Source organism: Oculina patagonica, chromosome 13 (assembly GCF_052425735.1).
Source record: "Oculina patagonica isolate OP01 chromosome 13, crgOcupat, whole genome shotgun sequence".
Classification (NCBI taxonomy): Eukaryota; Metazoa; Cnidaria; class Anthozoa; order Scleractinia; family Oculinidae; genus Oculina; species Oculina patagonica.
In genome coordinates this window covers 32,627,108-32,644,838 of record NC_135770.1, presented here as the reverse complement: position 1 = coordinate 32,644,838, position 17,731 = coordinate 32,627,108, and the positions used below count along the sequence as shown (strand labels likewise).

Sequence of the window (17,731 nt, the reverse complement as noted above, 5' to 3'; positions counted from 1 at the left end):
TCTGATATCTTTTCTCGTTCCAGAGATATTAACGATTTTGTATTATGCAAATTAGATAACTGATGACGTCATAAGTTTGACAGAAATTGGTGAAAAAACACAAAATCAGTAATATCTCTGTAAATACTAAAGCAAAGTAATTGAAACTTGGCACCAGTATTGTACCCTAAGAAATACACCACATGGTTCATATAATTATGTTGCTATGGCAACACTTTTGTTCCCAGTCTTTTTCTTCTTTGAATCAAATATCACGATTTATGGCTTTACAGTGAGAAGTAAATGGTGTCATTCCAAACATACGTAATGTGCTCATTGCGCTAGGCACCCAAATGACCCTAAAGATGGGGGATAAGGTTTGGAATGGATCAAAACCCGGGATTGTTATGTCCACATGAAAGAGATCTGGAACCGAGATTGTTGCCATAGCAACACCAAAATATGCAACATGTGGTGTATTTCTTGGGGTAAAATACTGTTGCCAAGTTTCAATTATTTTGCTTAAGTATTTACAGAGATATTACTGATTTTATGTTTTTACACCAATTTCTGTCAAACTTGTGACGTCATCAGTCATCTAATTTGCATAATACAAAATCGTTAATATCTCTGGAACGAGAAAAGATATCAGAAAAATGAAAACACCATCTTTCTTCATTTTGAAAGGCCTTTCATATGAGTTCAACTTGATTTTCATTTCATAGGCACTTTAAAAGAAAGCCAAATCACGCCAAAATAAAGAGTAGACTATAAAGGCTATCCCATTGTGTTTCTCCGTTTAGCGTCTTCCGACAAGCTTTTGGTAATTCCCCTGGCGCGATGACGTGTATCCCGTGCTTTGACACATTCTTGCTGAGCTTGCAACTTACGTTTCGATAACGTTTCGATTCTCAAAATACCGTAAACTCAAAACAAAAATTGGGATATCCAGAAAATAAGTCGTTGTTTTGCAATATTTAACACGTTCCGGGTAAATTGTACGACTTGTACTCGCTCCGAGCCAAACGCTTGAGTAACACAACAATAAATATTTCACACAAACAGAGCGCAGAGTATTCAAACTGAAAATAGGTGAATGATTATTTATAGCTACAAGCGAGAGATCGCGTGACATGGGTCTGACGTAGTGGTAGTTTTAAATAGCTTGGACATGTCCAAGCGGTCTTTGTTTTCGCTATGTGATTTTAGGTTAAATTAATATTAGCGCCTAAAGACTTGTACTAGTAAAAATTGCGTTCTTAATCGTTTTAAACTTCGCTGCCTTCGAGCGCTGAACCCCTTACATTCTTAATTGATTATGTGACGTAAGATTTGGGCTACTCACGTTTTTGATTCTTATAAAATGTTTGTAAATTTGACAAGTCACGTTTTTTCTGCAAGAACGGAAGTGCTGAAGCACAACTATAGAGTGACACTTTACAAGTCACACGCTTTGATCACCCACAGCGGAAAGTATTCCCTTGAGAAATTAAAACAGTCCCTTGAGAGTTAACAAGAATGCAATCCCTTCCGGTTCAGATTTTAGCCCAGGTAAACGCTATTCTTCCTCTTTTTGCTTGTAAACAAGCAAAAAAAGTCGAAAAAACGGATAGATTTGACAGGGAATACATTGTGGGTCATCATTATGTTATTGTAAACCAAAAAAGATATGAGAAATAGGGTTATCAGTTAAGTTAAATTTTTATTGCAGTGTTTCAAAACCTTTTTAAAATGTATTTTTTATTTAATATTTACATTGTAGACTGAGCTGAAAAAGCACTTCTATTTGATAGAAGTCGCTGTAAATAAGTGACATCTCAAGAAAAAAGTTCTCAGTTTGTGCTAAGCAAAACACGGTTTGCTAATAAAAAGTGACTTTTTGGCATGTACGACTGAAAGGTTGACTTCAAGTTAAAGAACGCCTTTTATTTACGTTTTATGCTTGTTCAGCTTGTGAAAATTACAATTGCATTTTTGTCTTTTTCTATCTATCTTTTTTCTGCTTTTAGCGATAAAAAAAGGACGCAAATGCGCAACGAACGAGTACTTTTTGTACTCACAATATTAAATATAAATTAGTAAATAAGTCAGTTACGGACTAAGTAATGTTTAACTGCTAGGCTAGAATTAAAAAGGCATGCATTAACAGCAAAAAATGTTTCGAAATTCATAAACAGCATATTTGCTTTATAAAAAGTCAACAATAATATTTGCCTTGATGCGACAGTAAAAGCACTTCGTAATCCACTGAACGAGTAAGATCGAATAATATTATCCCGGGCGGCATCCCAACGGGTAATTTAGCATGCTCTATAAAATAGCAAGTTTCAATTTGCTCAAAAAAAAACCTATACGAGAAAGCAAGTTCGGAAGCAATATCTAACTGGTAGCTGAGAATTGGTCAAAATTGTGACTATCAGCTAAAAATAAACTCGTATAACGTATTTTAACTGACAGTGGAGATCTGAGATTAGCAAAACGTACTGAAAGCTGACAAATCGCTTTAACCGATAACTTGAATTCCAGCGCTCGCATCCAGTTCCCTCTTAAGAATTCAAGTTTCTCCACTCCTTTATACCTAATTGTAACAACATAGCTATACACTGGAATGTATAAAACAATAGTATGTGTTCGTCTTTCTGTTACATAAAGCAGTAAGTTTGTACTAATAGCAAACCATCTATATTAACTTATTTTCTTCTAATTAATCTTACTTCTGAGCAGAGACTAAAAAGTATTTTAGTTCCATCTCTGAAAGGAACTCTGATTTCAAAAGCTTAACACGCAATTTTAAGCGTGATTCAAATCTCTCGATTATAGTCATGACTCTTGTTTTCGTATAGATTACGTCAAGCAACATGACTAGACTAAGGCCCCGTCGACACAGATCTGGATACATTTAAAAACGGAGTTTTCGCCTCAAAAACGGAAAAAATGTTTTCGTCCATACAAATCCGAATAAATTTGGAAACGATAACTAAAAGATGCGTTTTCAAATTTATCCAGATTAGCGTGGACGGGGCCTAGCTAACATAGAATGCGTGCTGGTCTGGTATTTCTATTAATTTTCCCACAATTAGTAATCGATCTGCTTAGACTCCTGCCTACACACGCGTTGTTTCCAATGCTTGTTCGCCCTCCTCAATTCCAGGTACGTTTGCGCATGCTCCTTGCTCGCCTGCCTCATTCCCAGGTAGGATTGCGCAAGCCCCTTGTTCGTTTTCCTCATCCGTAGGTAGGTCTACAACAGCTCCACAGTCGTCGACATTAGCGTATTTAAGGCCGTCATACTTTCCCATGTTGAGCAGTTCTTCGTATGTCTGAGACGAAAAACAGAGAAACAGTTTTACTTATAAACCTCGGCAAAACGACCATGTGGAAAGATAGGGGTGATGGAATCCCAGTTATCAGTTGGAATGTTTGGCGATTTCACAGCTATCTGTAAATAGACCCTTCCACGGTTTCTGACGCCATCTTGGTTGGGGGGGCAAACATGACAAAAGTTATAGTAAATGTATGGGAAAATCGGGAGTTTGACGCTCGATAATTCGAGGACCGTTGACATTCTGAAACTGTTGTGAATTGCAAACTAAAGATACTAGCTAAAAGAGTTAACCGATTAAATTTGAAGGGGATCGGTTTACTTAGAAGCGAGAAATCGTACTTTTAGTTTTTCATCATCCTCGGATACCCAGGGGCAGTTAGTGGGGGCGACGTGCAGCTTATCGGGACAACGGGATTTTCGGGCGAAAGTTTACAACATAGAGCGTAACAGCCCCTGGGCACTTTGTCTTACCAAACCAGTTCCAGAAGCGTTTGAACTCCTTCCCCTTGATTGGCCACAAAAATATTTTTGTGGCCAATCAGCGAGGTTGACCAGAAGAGCGACTCTGACGTCTTCTTACACGAAGTTGTTTTCCTCATAGACTCGTCGTTGTTGTTAAGCCCGTCCATCGGATGATACTACGTGGGTCTCAGATAAAAAAGCAAAACAAAAACAAAACAACGAGGCCTGGGAATATGTTAAATGTAGCATAGCGCAAGGAAACCAAAAGTTTTTAAAGCTGTACGCGAGCACCTCTTGTTTAGCACCTTTTGTTATTTAAATATCCAACAAATTAAACAAAAACCCTTTGTTTTAACTGTCAAGCTGCCAACAAAATAACAATAGGTGACGACAGCGATATCTTCGCTAACGCGTGGCCCGTGCAGTGAACTACCCAGACCGTGGCAAGTTTCAGAAGTCGGGCAATGACCGAGAAAAATAATAAGAATTGTTGTTTACTTGAATAACTATTAAAAAGCGCGCAACTAACAGTGTAGAACTGGCAGTCGTCTAAGGCTTATTTTTTTTTCTGAGACTCTCCATGTAATAGCATCCGATTGATGGGCAGAGCATCCACAACGAGTCTATGAGGAAAACAACTTCGTGTAAGAAGACATCAGAGTCTCCTGGCCGGTGCTCGTCGCTAATTGGCCACAAAAATATTTTTGTGGCCAATCAGGAGGAAGGAGTTCAAACGCTTCTGGAACTGGTTCATTCTCGACCCCAGAGCACTTCTCTTTTGCGCATGACTGACGGCGAGAAGAGCTCTGGGAAACTCCACGCAAGCGTAGCCAAAATCTGGCTACGATGACTCTATTGCGCACGCTCCACATTTATTCACCAGAGACTAGGCTCTGCGTTTTATGCAAATTTAGATCGTGTCACGTTATATTGTAATCAGTACTGTTTTTGGACGATTGTCTGTTGTTAAACATCGTTATGCATTAAACATGCTTATTTGAGTAAGGAAGAATTGCTCCGAGACTGTTGATATCGTCTCCAAACAGAAATACATCCGAAAACAACGCATATTACGATTGCGTGCACAATCTTTGATTTGCATAAAGCACAAACATTCAATTCCCAAGGGCCAGGAAAACCATTCCGACGCACATTTAAATTTTGGCGGATTACAGATTGACTAATCAGAGGTGTTTTCATTGTTTCAACGAACTTCAAATGACAATAGGTTCTGTTCCAGGGTTGCCCAGAGCTCTTCTCGCCGTCAGACATGCGCAAAAGAGAAGTGCTCTGGGGTCGAGAATGGAACTGGTTCGGTAAGACAAAGTGCCCAGGGGCTGTTACGCTCTATGTTGTAAACTTTCGCCCGAAAATCCCGTTGTCCCGATAAGCTGCACGTCGCCACCACTAACTGCCCCTGGGTATCCGAGGATGGTTTTTCATACAAATGCTTCTAAATTTTCCCGCGAACGGCGGCTCCATTTTACAGACAAATATATGAAAAATGAAAATCTTAATTTGCGGCTTTCTTAGTGAGAGTAAAACTCTCAAATTTGATCGGTTAATTCTTCCAGCTAGTATTTTAAGTTTGTAATTCATAGAAATTGCAGAATGTCGACCTTTCTCGAATTATCGCGCGTCAAACTCCCGATTTTTCCCATACATTTACTGTAAATTTTGCCGCGTTTGCCCCCCAACCAAGATGGCGTCAGAAACCGTGGAAGGGTCTATTCAGGTTGAAAACGTTTGAGTAACTCTCCTCCATTACGCAGTCCCACTTGCGAAAAAATGAACTGCCCGCTGTAGATAAGCGCTCGTTGGGGGTGAGGGTAGGGTGGGGGGGGGGGGGTGGTGATTATTTTTGGAAGGAATTTGCGTTTTAAAAAATGTTTGGGTTTGAATCAGGAGCCCTGGCTTGAATTTAAAAGGGTAGTGCGTCTTAAAATTTTAAGGGGCAGACATCAGTAAGTGTAAACTCGCGAAGTAAAATACAAAATATGGTCTACAATAGTCGGAAATGTTATCTCTTCCTTTTAAAAATGAAAACTATATATAAGCCCAGGAGCTTATCTTCTTCGAAATATAACTGAAGATTGAACCTCACTGCACTACTTTACATAAAAATGACGAAATAAGAGACTCATAGTTGATTATAGATTACGAGCAGTCCCTATTTTTCGCATTTTTTGCCCTGTCATTTATTTTTTTGGCGAATGCTCGACGGACTCTGCGAAAAAATACGGACTCTGCGAAAAAATAGGGACTGCTCGTAGTCTAAGTTGATTACTGTACCGCTGCCTGGTTAGCTCAGTTGGTGGAACGCCGGACTGTTGGGCGGGAGGTCGAGGGTTGAACCCTGAACCAACATTCAAACTGAGGAGAATGTGCTGCCTTTGAAATTAACATTCTAGTCTTCTCGGAAGGCACGAATCTCCCTGTGTTGTGGTCTGACCTTGTGTATAGTAAATTACAGTATGTGTACAGCGCATTTCAACATATATGGAAAATGCGTTCTATAAATGCATTATCATTATCATTAATTAATAATGTAATAAATTTACTTTATTAGTACGAACCCTTTCTCGAAGGTATGTGTCCATTGTATGGCGCAGATTTTCAAAATGCGGGCGATGATCAATTTCACTTTCCCAGCAGCTCATCATCACCTGGTATCTACAGAAATTAACATTTGAGTTTCAACTACCACTGGCGTAAACATGAAAATATTAAACCTGGTGTTAATAAATAAATTTAAAGAAATTCAATTCGTGGGATCTAAGTACGTCATAATGACCTCATATTGCTGTTGACAGTTTATTGTTGGATGTCCGAAACTTATCAGAAAAGTTGTTGTTTAAGTTAAAGTTTTTGTTAATAAATTCAAACTTGGCAAAAGATTATTTTAGGCAACAAAATCAATAAAAGTAATGGCGTCAAAATGACTTTATTTTATGTAATAATAGCGTAAACGATTTTAAAGTTACAGGATGTTCTGAAGCAAATTTTGTACAAAAAATACCCTGGCATTTTTCATTTCATCTCTGTTGTATACTATAGAAAGGATTCTTTTTATGTTTTAATTCCTTTTGCAATTATCTTAATTGGTAGTTGCATTTGCCCATACTTAAAGCAAGAAGCTGTGCTCACAGGCTTTCGTCGATATGCTCGGGCTTTGGCATGCGAAAGCCATCCTTAATTTTCATGAGTGTCTTGGATTCTGACCATCCTTCGTATGGAATGCCTCCTGTTGAGTTATACAGATTATGGGCTTACATACAACAACAACAACAACAACTTTATTTACTTACAACCTAAATTTACTTACTATGTACTTGGCTGCCCGAAATAACCACCATTGGCTAATGAGAAACTGGGCAGCCATCCTTCGTGGTTACATCAGTAATTTTTAAAACAACTTATTACTCCGTATGCTATGAGTTGACTTACTAACTTTTCTCTGTGTTTAATTTTCAATAGTAAAGGTCTTCTGCATCATTTAATGAGATTCCAACTGTCTCTTCTACAAATAGAAACTGTTTTTATTTAATCTGTCATAACAGAAAGCGGCCCTTATGAGCTTCTGGTCATAATTAGTGAAAAAGGAATTACCAAATATAGCCCTCTTAAAGCGCGTTTAAATCATCGAAGCCTCTAGATCTCCGCGCGGACTGTCGGCCCACCTAACCAATCAAGGGATTATCATATAACCAGGTGACTATTGCGTGAAAGGTTGTTGAGTTTTAGCTTTTTGGCATATTTGAGTAAAATCTAGCCTTCTTACAAAGGAAAATAACAAGTAGACTTATATTTAAAGATCTCCTTTAAGGAACTGTGTCACGGCTGAGTTAAGTTTATTTTTTTGAGTCTTGCCAAATACTTGCTATCAAACCTAATGTTTTTCTAAAATTAAAAAAATGCAAAGACAAGATATAGCTACCGATAGTGAAAATCTCATAGAGGACAACTCCATAAGACCACCTGTTGACCAGTAAAGCAAATGAGAATGTATATTAGTTTTAATAAAATAAGTTAAAGTCCGAAAGCGTTGGACTCTTTTGATTTTAAAGGAATCTGTTTAGCAATGAAAAGCCTTTCTTTAGATTTGTGTGTGCGTGGGGTGGGGGTGTTATTGGAATGAATTTTGCGTCACAGTGTTTGGGCTAGCGGTTTTACATGTCAGTAATTTTTGCTTCTGAAAAATATTTAGCTAGCTGCACACAAAAATAACGCAGGATCACTGCTCATCAAAAGAAAATAAAAACATCAAAAAACAAAAGGATAGTAGATAGGTGAAGACTGCGTTCGAGCCTAGTGGCTCATCAGGCCGGAGCTTATCAGGTTTTCCATAGCATGAATTAAATAGGAGTATTTCTACTCCCCCTGGATAGGATGCTAATGTATGCTAGTTCATCGCAGGGCTGGTACCCATTTATACACCCTGTGTTCTTGCCCAAGAAGGCCTTCTTTTAGATTTGTGTTCTTGCCCAAGAACACACCCCAGCCAGGGCTCGTACCTGGACCGCTCGATCAGGAGTCCAGCGCATTAAACATTAGGCCAGCGCGCCTCCAACTATAAAACAATCAACAAGTTTTAATTTTACAGTGATGAAATGGAAATCAAACATTTCAGACATGTAACCTAACCTAACAGACAAAAAGTCTAATCAGTAATCATTGTAGCGTTTGGTTCTCCCCATTTAGCATATGGTGCGAAAAACTACCCTGAAATAACGATTTAAATACAATGACTATTGTACGTACACATCACTTTTAGTCGACAGCATTTCTGGACGTCCAAACAAAATCTCAGGTGCTGTCCATTTAATTGGGATACAGCCCTGTGAAAATAATCAGTATCAAATTAAAGCTGAGAAAAAGATATAACATAAGACAAATGTATCCCGAAACAATTGCGAAGATCACCTTCATTCGCAAAATTAATATAATTTACGATCTTTTTGTGAAGCTTTGAAAGCAATCTACCTTTTTCGCATTTCCGGCGCCATATTTGAAATCTTGATAGGCCAGTCCAAAGTCAGTCACTTTGCAAATACTGTGATTATCGAGAAGTACGTTTCGAGCAGCCAGATCACGATGGATTATCTGAAAAAAAGAGGCAAGTATTAAGTATAAAAGTGTTAAGGTTGATAACTAATTTACATCAGTTTTTTATGCGCCTATCCTGTTAATTATTGATGATAAATTGCGTCATCACGTTGTCTCAAGTGTTGTAGATCCAAAGTTTTAACCGATAAATTTTAGATGATTCCCTCATTAATAATTGGTATAATTCTCGCCTCATCGAGAGTGCAGCGCTAAATCAGTGCTGAAAAGTTTGACAAAACCTTCGCTGATTGCATCAGCTACGAGTTTCATTCGTCTGTCCTCTTATTGACAATTAAAATTAGCCAATCAGCGGGCGAGAATTTCCTCAGTTATTGTAAACTTTTATTTCTTCCGGTATGACTTAGCTTGGCAGTGTCAAAACGAGTTTATGGAGTCTTTTTCGGAATCCTACGGGTTAGGTTCTTTCCGGTCGCTGTGACTGTTGAAGGTAAACACCCATATGCAAGAGACTCGGTTGCTCGTCGGAAATTTTGAAATAAACCCCCTTAAGGACGCGAACCTATTTATTCCCTGAAATTCAAAATCTGGCTTGTTTCTATTCTTACTGTCTAGCTATCTTTGTGAGATGTTAACTTACCCCTCTGGTTGCAAGGTAAACCATACCAGCGGCAATCTGTTTTGCAAACAGCACCAGGTCATATGGTTCCAGTTCTTGAATCCCTCCCACTCCATGGTGATAGTGATCGTGAATTCCTCGGGTACTTCTCAGATAACCCAACAAATCACCACGACCCAAATACTCCATAATCAGAATTGGATGATCTACGACATGAAATAATATAAATTTAAAAAAGTAAAGAAAGGAAAAACAACCTTTAGTAGTGGAGGGGGACAAGGGGGTCTGAACCTCCTGCCTCCCGCCTCCCGCCTCCTGTGCCTTTTATTCCCGCTTCCAGTTTTTTATGTCACTCCCGCATCCCGCCCCTTTCTGTAACAGTACTCTTCTCTTTGTCCCATATCTATTCGCTGTTTTCACCGTTCCCATAATACATCTTGTTTACCCCCCAAAATTTTTGCATAAGCATTGTTTTCAATTTCTCTTGGGATTTACAGTGACGTGCAATCGTCCCCAGAGAAATTGAAAACAATGCTTATGCAAAAATTTTGGGGGGTTATTTAAATAAAACAAGATGTATTATGGGATCGTGAAAAAAGCGAATTGCGAAAATATAACGAAATGTTGCGAAATTTTACTCGTTTTCTCCCGCTTCCCGCCCCACTAAATAGCGATATGGCGCTGACCAATTCAAAAAAGTGGGCTCTCTGGACGAGAATGTAGCTCGGTCGAAGCAACCACGCATGTATACAGCCTATCACCCGAATAGCACTAAGAATAGCACAATGTACTGTACGGCAGCTATGAGCAGTTGGTTCGTTGAATTGAGTACTCATCAGCGTGGCAAAGCCACAGAATTTTGTCACCATTTTAAGGTGAACAACTAGCGGATAACCCATTTATTCGCCCTTGGTGTCACTCTGCACTTTGAATGCAGCCCTTAAATGGATGTGCAAAGAGCTATTCGACATTACCAAAACCCTTGCCTGTCACCATCTCAGCACCATTGTCCTTCAAAGTGGGACAGCTAGACCTTGATACGACCCAACAATGCACCTACTTGGGTAGTACAGTCTGCAGTGATGGGGGGCTGACATCGACATCCGACAGAGGATTGGGTAAAGCTAGAGGGGCCTTTGCAAAATTGCGACCCGTGTGGAGGAGCAAAAACTACAGCAGAAGAACGAAGATTAAGATCTACCAAGCTTGTGTACTCTCTGTACTGCTCTACGGATCTGAGAATGACTGTGCATGACTTAAAAAAGCTGCAAAGCTTTCACACATCTTGTCTCCGAAAAATCTTGCACATCTTTTGGCCACAAAAGATCTCCATCAACGAGCTCTTTAAATTGACAGAACAGGAGCACATGAGTATTGTTCTCACACGAAAACGATGGAGTTGGGTTGGTCATGTGCTCCGTAGAGAATCTACCAGCATTTCTAAAGTTGCTCTCAGATGGACACCAGAGGGTAAAAGAAAAAAAAGGCCGTCCAAAATCCACCTGGAGAAGAACTGCAGAAGCAGAACTTCAGGCCCTACATCTTACCTGGGGGCAAGCTTCGCGGCTTGCAAAGGACCGACAAGAATGGAGGCGACTTGTTCATGCCCTATGCGCCACTGGGCGTTTAAAGGATTAATGATGAAAACTCTTTGGTGGCGGTGGCGGTGGTGGTGGCAGTGGTAGTGGCAGTGGCAGCGGCAGTGCTGGTGGCCTCAGTGGTGGCCGCAACTATGATAGTGAAAGTGAGCTTAAGTGACTCTTAATATAAAAATAATATGAAAACTGGCTACCTTCAGTCGTAACGCAACCAATGAACTGGACAATGTTCGGATGAGGAGTCCCTCCAAGTAATTTTCCAAGCTCAATCTCTCTCATCAAAGCTTTTCTTCCTTGTTCCCCTGAAATGGCTACAACGTAAAAAAGCACAGAGAGGTAACATAAAAATGGATGCCATTTAAAACACACGACTACTATCTCTAGTTGTTGCATTACATAGGCGGCGGAACAGGGGGGCAGCCCCCCTCCAAACAAAATTTATTGGGGGGCTCAGCCTACTTACATATCAATGCCAAACGTATCGCTAGTGCAGCAAAAAATTGGTTTGTCAAGACACAAACAAAACTCAACGAAACTCCTCTCTCCAATACGCTCCCAGTAGAGATCCGCTATCTGTCGACGTTACCTCTGGCATCGGCGACTTCAGAGCGTACATCCACGTCAAAAGAACAACCCAAAAAGCACCACGAAGCAGGATTGTCTGAACTGCCTAGTTATGCATTGTCAAAATCGAGTACGGACACAATCGAACACCATTTAGGAAAATATAATCGCATATAAGTAGGGTGATGCGCCCCCCAGGGGTTATGCACTTGGCTTGGAGTAGGTCCCCTCGCGTTTTAAAACGCTCTGCCGCCTCTCCATTATTCATTGATCTATATGCAATTCAAGTGGAACTTACGTGTATAGCATTTTGCGGCAACTGTCCGATTTCCACGTCTGCCATCTGGTTGACTCAAAAGTGCTCTCCAGACCGATCCAAATGCCCCTCTGCCAATGGCCTCTCGAAGGTCTATCCGGTCAATTGCAATCTCCCATTTATCTACGATTTCATTCTGCATCGCGACACCTCCGTCAGTAGTACTAAACAATTTGATGCAAGTGAACACCGTTAGTTTTGCTGCCGCTCAAACTGACCCTATCCATAATCAGCAGCCAAAAATATACATCGATGATTAATTTATTCTATGGCTTTGTGGCCATTTAATGAATAAAACAACTGCTTAACCCTCAACTTGTAACGCAATATTGTTTTAAATAGTAAATGATACAATGATACAAAACTGCACTTTGTACGAGCAGGCATGCACTTTAGAAGGACTTAAACAAAATCAATGGGAGAACGAATGAACAAACAAACAGCAACTATATAAATCAATCAATAAATAAATCAATAATAAATAAATAGACAAATAAATAGATGAATGGACGAACGGATGGGTGGACGGACGAACGAACGAACGAACGAACAAACAAACGAATCAACAATGATGAACGATGAACGAATGAAAGAATGAACGAATGAACAATTGACAGAGTAAACGAAGGAATGAATGAATCGACTGACCTGGTCATGGCTGTACTCCAAGGAAATATAGTGAAAGACACGAAACAAAAACAAACATAATTGGTCAATTGTGCTCTACAATGATGTTTTTTTAACAACAACTTGAACCAAATGAGCAAGGAAACGAGAGTTAGTAGTCCGACAGTTAGTATCACACAAAGCTATATCAAATATTCCACAATACCAAGCCAATCAAATAAACTTATTTTACGAATCAATTGATTTTTACAACACAATGAATGCACTTGATCATGTTAAAAAGCTCATTTTATTTACATGGGATTATTAAAACCCTTGCAAACGAAATCCTTGCTTGGGTAAATCAGCCTTTTGAAAAAAAAGGCCGACTAGTTTACGCAGTATGTTGGAGAGGCTGCTTTCTTCTTTGCAATGTCGAAGCAAACTTTATGGATACGTTAATTATCGATTAATCACACCTTGACCCATTTACAGAATTCTCTGGAAAGTAGAACGGCGAGGGTTTATTTTACCTGTCATTCGACGTCTATAAATGTACCAACCAACGGCGAATAGGACAATGACAGCAGACACAGGTCCTAAAATGTAATACCACTGCACAGACTCACTGGAAGAAGTTACTGCAGCTGCAACAAGAACTTAGGATAAATATACAGTTTGCATGTGACGGGTGGGGGGAGGGGGGGGGGGGCGAGGGGGTGAGGGCGAATCCCTCTTCCCGCCCTCTCTTCTCCTAAATCCCATAGAGTTCCCTCCCTCCTTCCTCCTAGGTTCCCGTCCATCTGTCCCTCGCAATTTCCTGCGAGCTTTGCAAATGGATGGAGGCAGGGAGGGATGGATGAATAACAATTTTTGTCTAGCACATTTTTTTCTTGTTTGTGTTGGTAAAACAGCTGTGTCCATTATCCCAGATACTTACCTTCATTCAATCATGCTTATCCATGTAGAGTTAGTTTGCATTTGAGTGAACTAATGAAGCATGGGCCTTCGCGCGGGTTATTCTACTTTTTAGCTGCTACACCGTGCGGACGAGTCCCAACCAGGTCGAAACAGCTGTTTACGGTTGCATTTTGGCTTTTAGTTTGTGCTCTATCATGCCGCTATCGCTTTTAGTGTTCTACTTAGTATCAGCCTTGCTTAATTCATTTTTATTTGAGTGTCGTAAAACCAAAATCAAGGCAATTACAATAGCCAATCACAAGAAGCACAAACAACGCAACGAACCAATGAGAAACTGATGCAAATGCACGTGACCGATGCTTAGAGCAGGAAAACGCGTGTCGAAGTCGCGATTGGTTTTTGTCTTGCGTCTAACATTGGTTAATTGTCTTAAGTAGTGGGTATATATCCCATTTTACCAGCCCAAATTTTGCGCAAATCCCATTTCCCAGCCTATTATGTTCCCCAATTCTCAAAATCCCAATTCCAGGTCTATTGTTTTTCTGTCTTTGATTCCCACTCCCAATGACGCAAATCCCATTTTCCTTATGAAACTTTGCCCAAATTCCCAGTACCCATTTTAGGCCTCTCTAAGTGGATGACGTCAGTTTTTCAAACCAATCATATCACGGCGTATTGAAGCAAAACCAAAGCAATTCCAGATAACTTTCGATACTCAATCAAACATTGCCCTATATCAAAAGAAAAAGCTACGTTTCACGTGTAGTAGGTACCCTTACCCTCGACGATGACGGTCGCAGGAAAGGACCTGTAGCCTGCTTTGTTGTGTGCCTCACAAGAATATTCACCTCTGTCACTTGTTACAACTTTTGGAATGGAAAGAATACTTATGCCCTCTCTCTTATCGATTTGTGCCCTTGGAATTTCTGAAGCACCATCCTTCTTCCATTTTATTTCCAATGTTGCTTTGTTGACTTTGCAGGTCAGCACGAGTTCATCTCCTACCGTTAGAGTAGGATGCTTTGGAATGACATCGGCAGCGGGTAGCTCTGTTAAGAAAACGAAATCTTTTATTTATAAATTTCAATCGAGTAGTCACTGAATTTCTAAAGTTACTATCGGACCAAAATGTTTCTAGAATGACAATTAATGTTCATCTCTTCCCGCCAGAGGAATAGTCCAAGCCAGAGATAAAGCTTGTGGAAAAATACCCGGATTTTGAAAAATTGAAACTCGGCATGTGTATGGTCTCCTAGTTTTTAGATACAATACTAAAGATGAATCACTAAAGAGACGAACTATCTTTTGCAAATCTTATTAAGGGGGTCAGTTGCGCAAATAGTTTCAGTTAATGTCTGCATTTTAATAAACGTTGCCTAGCCCCTCTTAGAGAGGGAATTTAAAAACGCCCTACAGCTAAAGAAAAAAAGTGGAATTCAATGGTGCATAGGCAAAAAAAACAGACTTCTTTCCCTCAGATTGTTTTCAAAATCCACACAATGTAGAGAATCGGCCGAGAATGCGGCATATCAAAATCAAAGCAAGGTAGAGAGTTAAATTCGTGGAAAGTCAGTTAGATTAAGTTATTTTCCACAAGAGTTATCTCTGTAATTTCCCAGTATCTTTCTCGGCGCTCGCGCTGGATGCATTAGGTGGCGTAAATTGGTTGAAAAAGGTGCGCAGTAGGGATACGCATAAGTAAATAGCGCAAACCTTCTTTACCTGTCTTTTATTATATCAGTATAAAACTCGTAAATTGTAATCGCCCGGCTCGGTAATCAATCACGAAGTTAACAACCTGCGACCAGTACCGACTAAGCATTCACCTACCACCAAGCACTCCGTCATTACTGTTGTCTTGTTCTTGTACTTACCTAAAACTGTCAGAGTTGCTGTGGAAGCTGTTACATTTTTTATGTTTTCTGCTACACACTGATATTTTCCTCCCATGTCTTTTGTGACATTTGACAACAGTAGCAATGATCCGTTCTTGATACTATGTTGAATGGCATTTGAGGAGAGGTTGCCATCATTAAATGTCCACCACACTCTCGGCTTTGGTAGACCATTGGCTTTGCAGGTAAAGTTTACGGTGTTGCCTTTAAGGGCAGTTTGGTTTCTTGGAACCTCAAAGATCTGAGGAGAGACTTTTGACCAATTTCACCATTAAAACGTGATTATTACAAATATAAGTGCTAATACAAAGTAAATTAGCTCCTGTAAAAATCAGGTTTGTTGTTCCAGGTAGCCCAATTCTCTTATCTTGAACGTCCCTGGGTTTCCTGTTTATATGGGAACTTAACGCTTTTTAATCTCCTCGTCGCTTAGAAGTATGAAAAGTTAGGGCCAGAACGTGATACAAAAGACAACTTAACAAACACTACGGCTTGGCTGTATGGTAACCAGCTTCACACGCATGCGCTCGGCGTATTCTGCCCCTTGATCATTCTCGTCCTCAGAGTCCACCATTCTTCTGGTCTGCGCCAGGGATCGAGATTTCCGGCCGGCTCCAACACCGGAAGTCCGCGATTCACGGACTCATTGTCGAATCTGACAAATCTGATTGGCTGAAAATACAGAACGAGTACTCTGCGCATGCTTACAAATCGGGACCGGCCAGCGGTCTCGATCCCTGGCGCAGACCAGAAGGATTGTGGACTCTGGGGACGAGAATGCCCCTTGCCTATATAGTTTCCATGTTTACGTAATGAAATACTTACTTGGGCAGGGATTGGGTTGGCAAACCCTAGACTCCTGAGTTCGTGAACAGTTGTATTCTGAGAACAAATTTAAATATAAAAACAATCTTAATGAGTAAATGAGACTTTGTTTTAAGACGGAAGTTCCTTTAAATCGTTTGTCTAGGAGTGTTGGAGCCACCTACCGATTCGTTCACGTTGCTGGCGTCCCCCTGCACAGGTTTTACTGCAGCTAGTCCAGGACGACCAAGCCATGCAACCTTCAGAGAGTGCCACACACATTATTAGAGAGCAAGCAGTCCTCCTTTTGCCCTAAATCTGGATTTTAGAGCAGAAGAGAGACTACCCGCAGTCTTCATTATCTTTTTTGTAACATTGTACCATCGATCACTCTCCTGAGAGACCATAGATAAAAGAAAGCGCTTGAATGATAATAAATCAACCAGCTGTCGATGAGTTTTAATTTCATCGCCAACGGAAGGGTGTGGGATAGAGCTGTTTTAGCCTACATAAACTACATAGCCGTGCCTGGATACGGAGGCACACACATGGTTGCTAAGGTGCCTCTAGGACAGATAAGCATTGTTTAACTATTTGTCGACATTTGAAATTGTTGTCTATAAATTTATTAAACATTTTTTGTTTTATTTTTGTTTTAACTTTTTTTCATTATAAAAGTAAAGAATATCAGAAGAGGTTATTCACAAAAAGTACAAAAAATGACAGTGCTACTTGTCTACTTACAATCTGGTTGTTCAAGGAGGATGCCACATGGAGAAAAAAGAGAAAAAAATTAAGTTTGTCATCATTTGGCTCTTTTTATTTAAAAAGGATAGAAATATTGAGTTTGCGGTTATGAACAGAATGATAATTTGTATTGAGTTCTTAACACTAACTATATCAGTACTTACCCACTGGTCCATTAAAATGTCATACAAAAGAAAAACAGACAAATATGGGATTAGATAAACACTTTGCAAACTTGTAAAATTACAAGTTTAAAATGCTCTGAATATATGTCTAAATATTGTTACATCCTTCATAATTGACATGGCTTGGATACAAATAACATGACTTGAATACAGTTTACGTGCAAGAAATACCCAAGCGGCCTTTTCTGTTCAAGCGGCCATTTGCGGCTTCCTAGTTTCCTTTTGCCTCTATTTCAAGGTGACGCCCAACTTCGTAAAAATGGAGGTGCATTGATTTGTGTAACAATGGAAATGCAACACTTATTTTAATAGAGCTTTTCTTAAATAGGAGATAGTCTACTACATGTAGTTATGTCGAAAAGCCATATTAAATCTTACAAACTGGACAGTGAAATATTTCTCTTATACCATTACAATCTAATTTTACTTAACAATGACAAATGAAATATAATAAAAAACTTGCCGGGTGTTTAGATAACAGATAAAATGCTAATTACCTTCATTCCGATCTGGAAACATGAAAAAGACAGATAAAGCAAAGGTTAGAACGAAGTTGGATTACTTGATGTGCTCTAGTTTTCCTAAATAACCTTTAAAAAAATATCTTGCCGTTGTTATTATACTGAATAAATGTTGTTCCTCGTTT

General features: G+C 39.7%; 1 protein-coding gene across 2 annotated transcripts; it reads right to left on the bottom strand.

The window, feature by feature from the left end:
- Nucleotides 1-1,701: 1,701 nt before the first annotated feature.
- LOC144635183 (fibroblast growth factor receptor 2-like) lies at nt 1,702-17,523 on the bottom strand. 2 transcript variants are annotated; one of them, XM_078494262.1, is made up of 16 exons: nt 16,898-17,516; nt 16,339-16,413; nt 16,175-16,231; nt 15,329-15,601; nt 14,234-14,503; nt 13,067-13,180; nt 12,576-12,585; nt 11,910-12,091; nt 11,242-11,358; nt 9,471-9,655; nt 8,750-8,869; nt 8,528-8,604; nt 7,704-7,744; nt 6,914-7,010; nt 6,343-6,439; nt 1,702-3,299 (listed from the first exon to the last, which is right to left on the bottom strand). In XM_078494262.1, exons 2-16 carry the CDS (start codon nt 16,406-16,408, stop codon nt 3,084-3,086), a joined length of 1,926 nt encoding a protein of 641 aa, XP_078350388.1. In that variant the 5' UTR covers nt 16,409-16,413; nt 16,898-17,516; the 3' UTR covers nt 1,702-3,083. The 2 variants fall into 2 exon arrangements, 1 of the variants encoding a protein (XP_078350388.1); XR_013567332.1 differs by having other exon boundaries at nt 3,285-3,299; nt 6,891-7,010; nt 16,898-17,523.
- Between the last annotated feature and the right edge of the window lie 208 nt (nt 17,524-17,731).

What these genes read in the sequence shown, in the direction of transcription:
- LOC144635183 (XM_078494262.1), bottom strand. Translation starts at nt 16,408, where the DNA reads ATGGCTTGGTCGTCCTGGACTAGCTGCAGTAAAACCTGTGCAGGGGGA. An exon ending in TGCCGCAAAATGCTATACAC is followed by an intron (nt 11,359 to 11,909) that starts GTAAGTTCCACT and finishes TTTACGTTGTAG; the next exon opens with CCATTTCAGGGGAACAAGGA. An exon ending in GCGCCGGAAATGCGAAAAAG is followed by an intron (nt 8,605 to 8,749) that starts GTAGATTGCTTT and finishes TTATTTTCACAG; the next exon opens with GGCTGTATCCCAATTAAATG.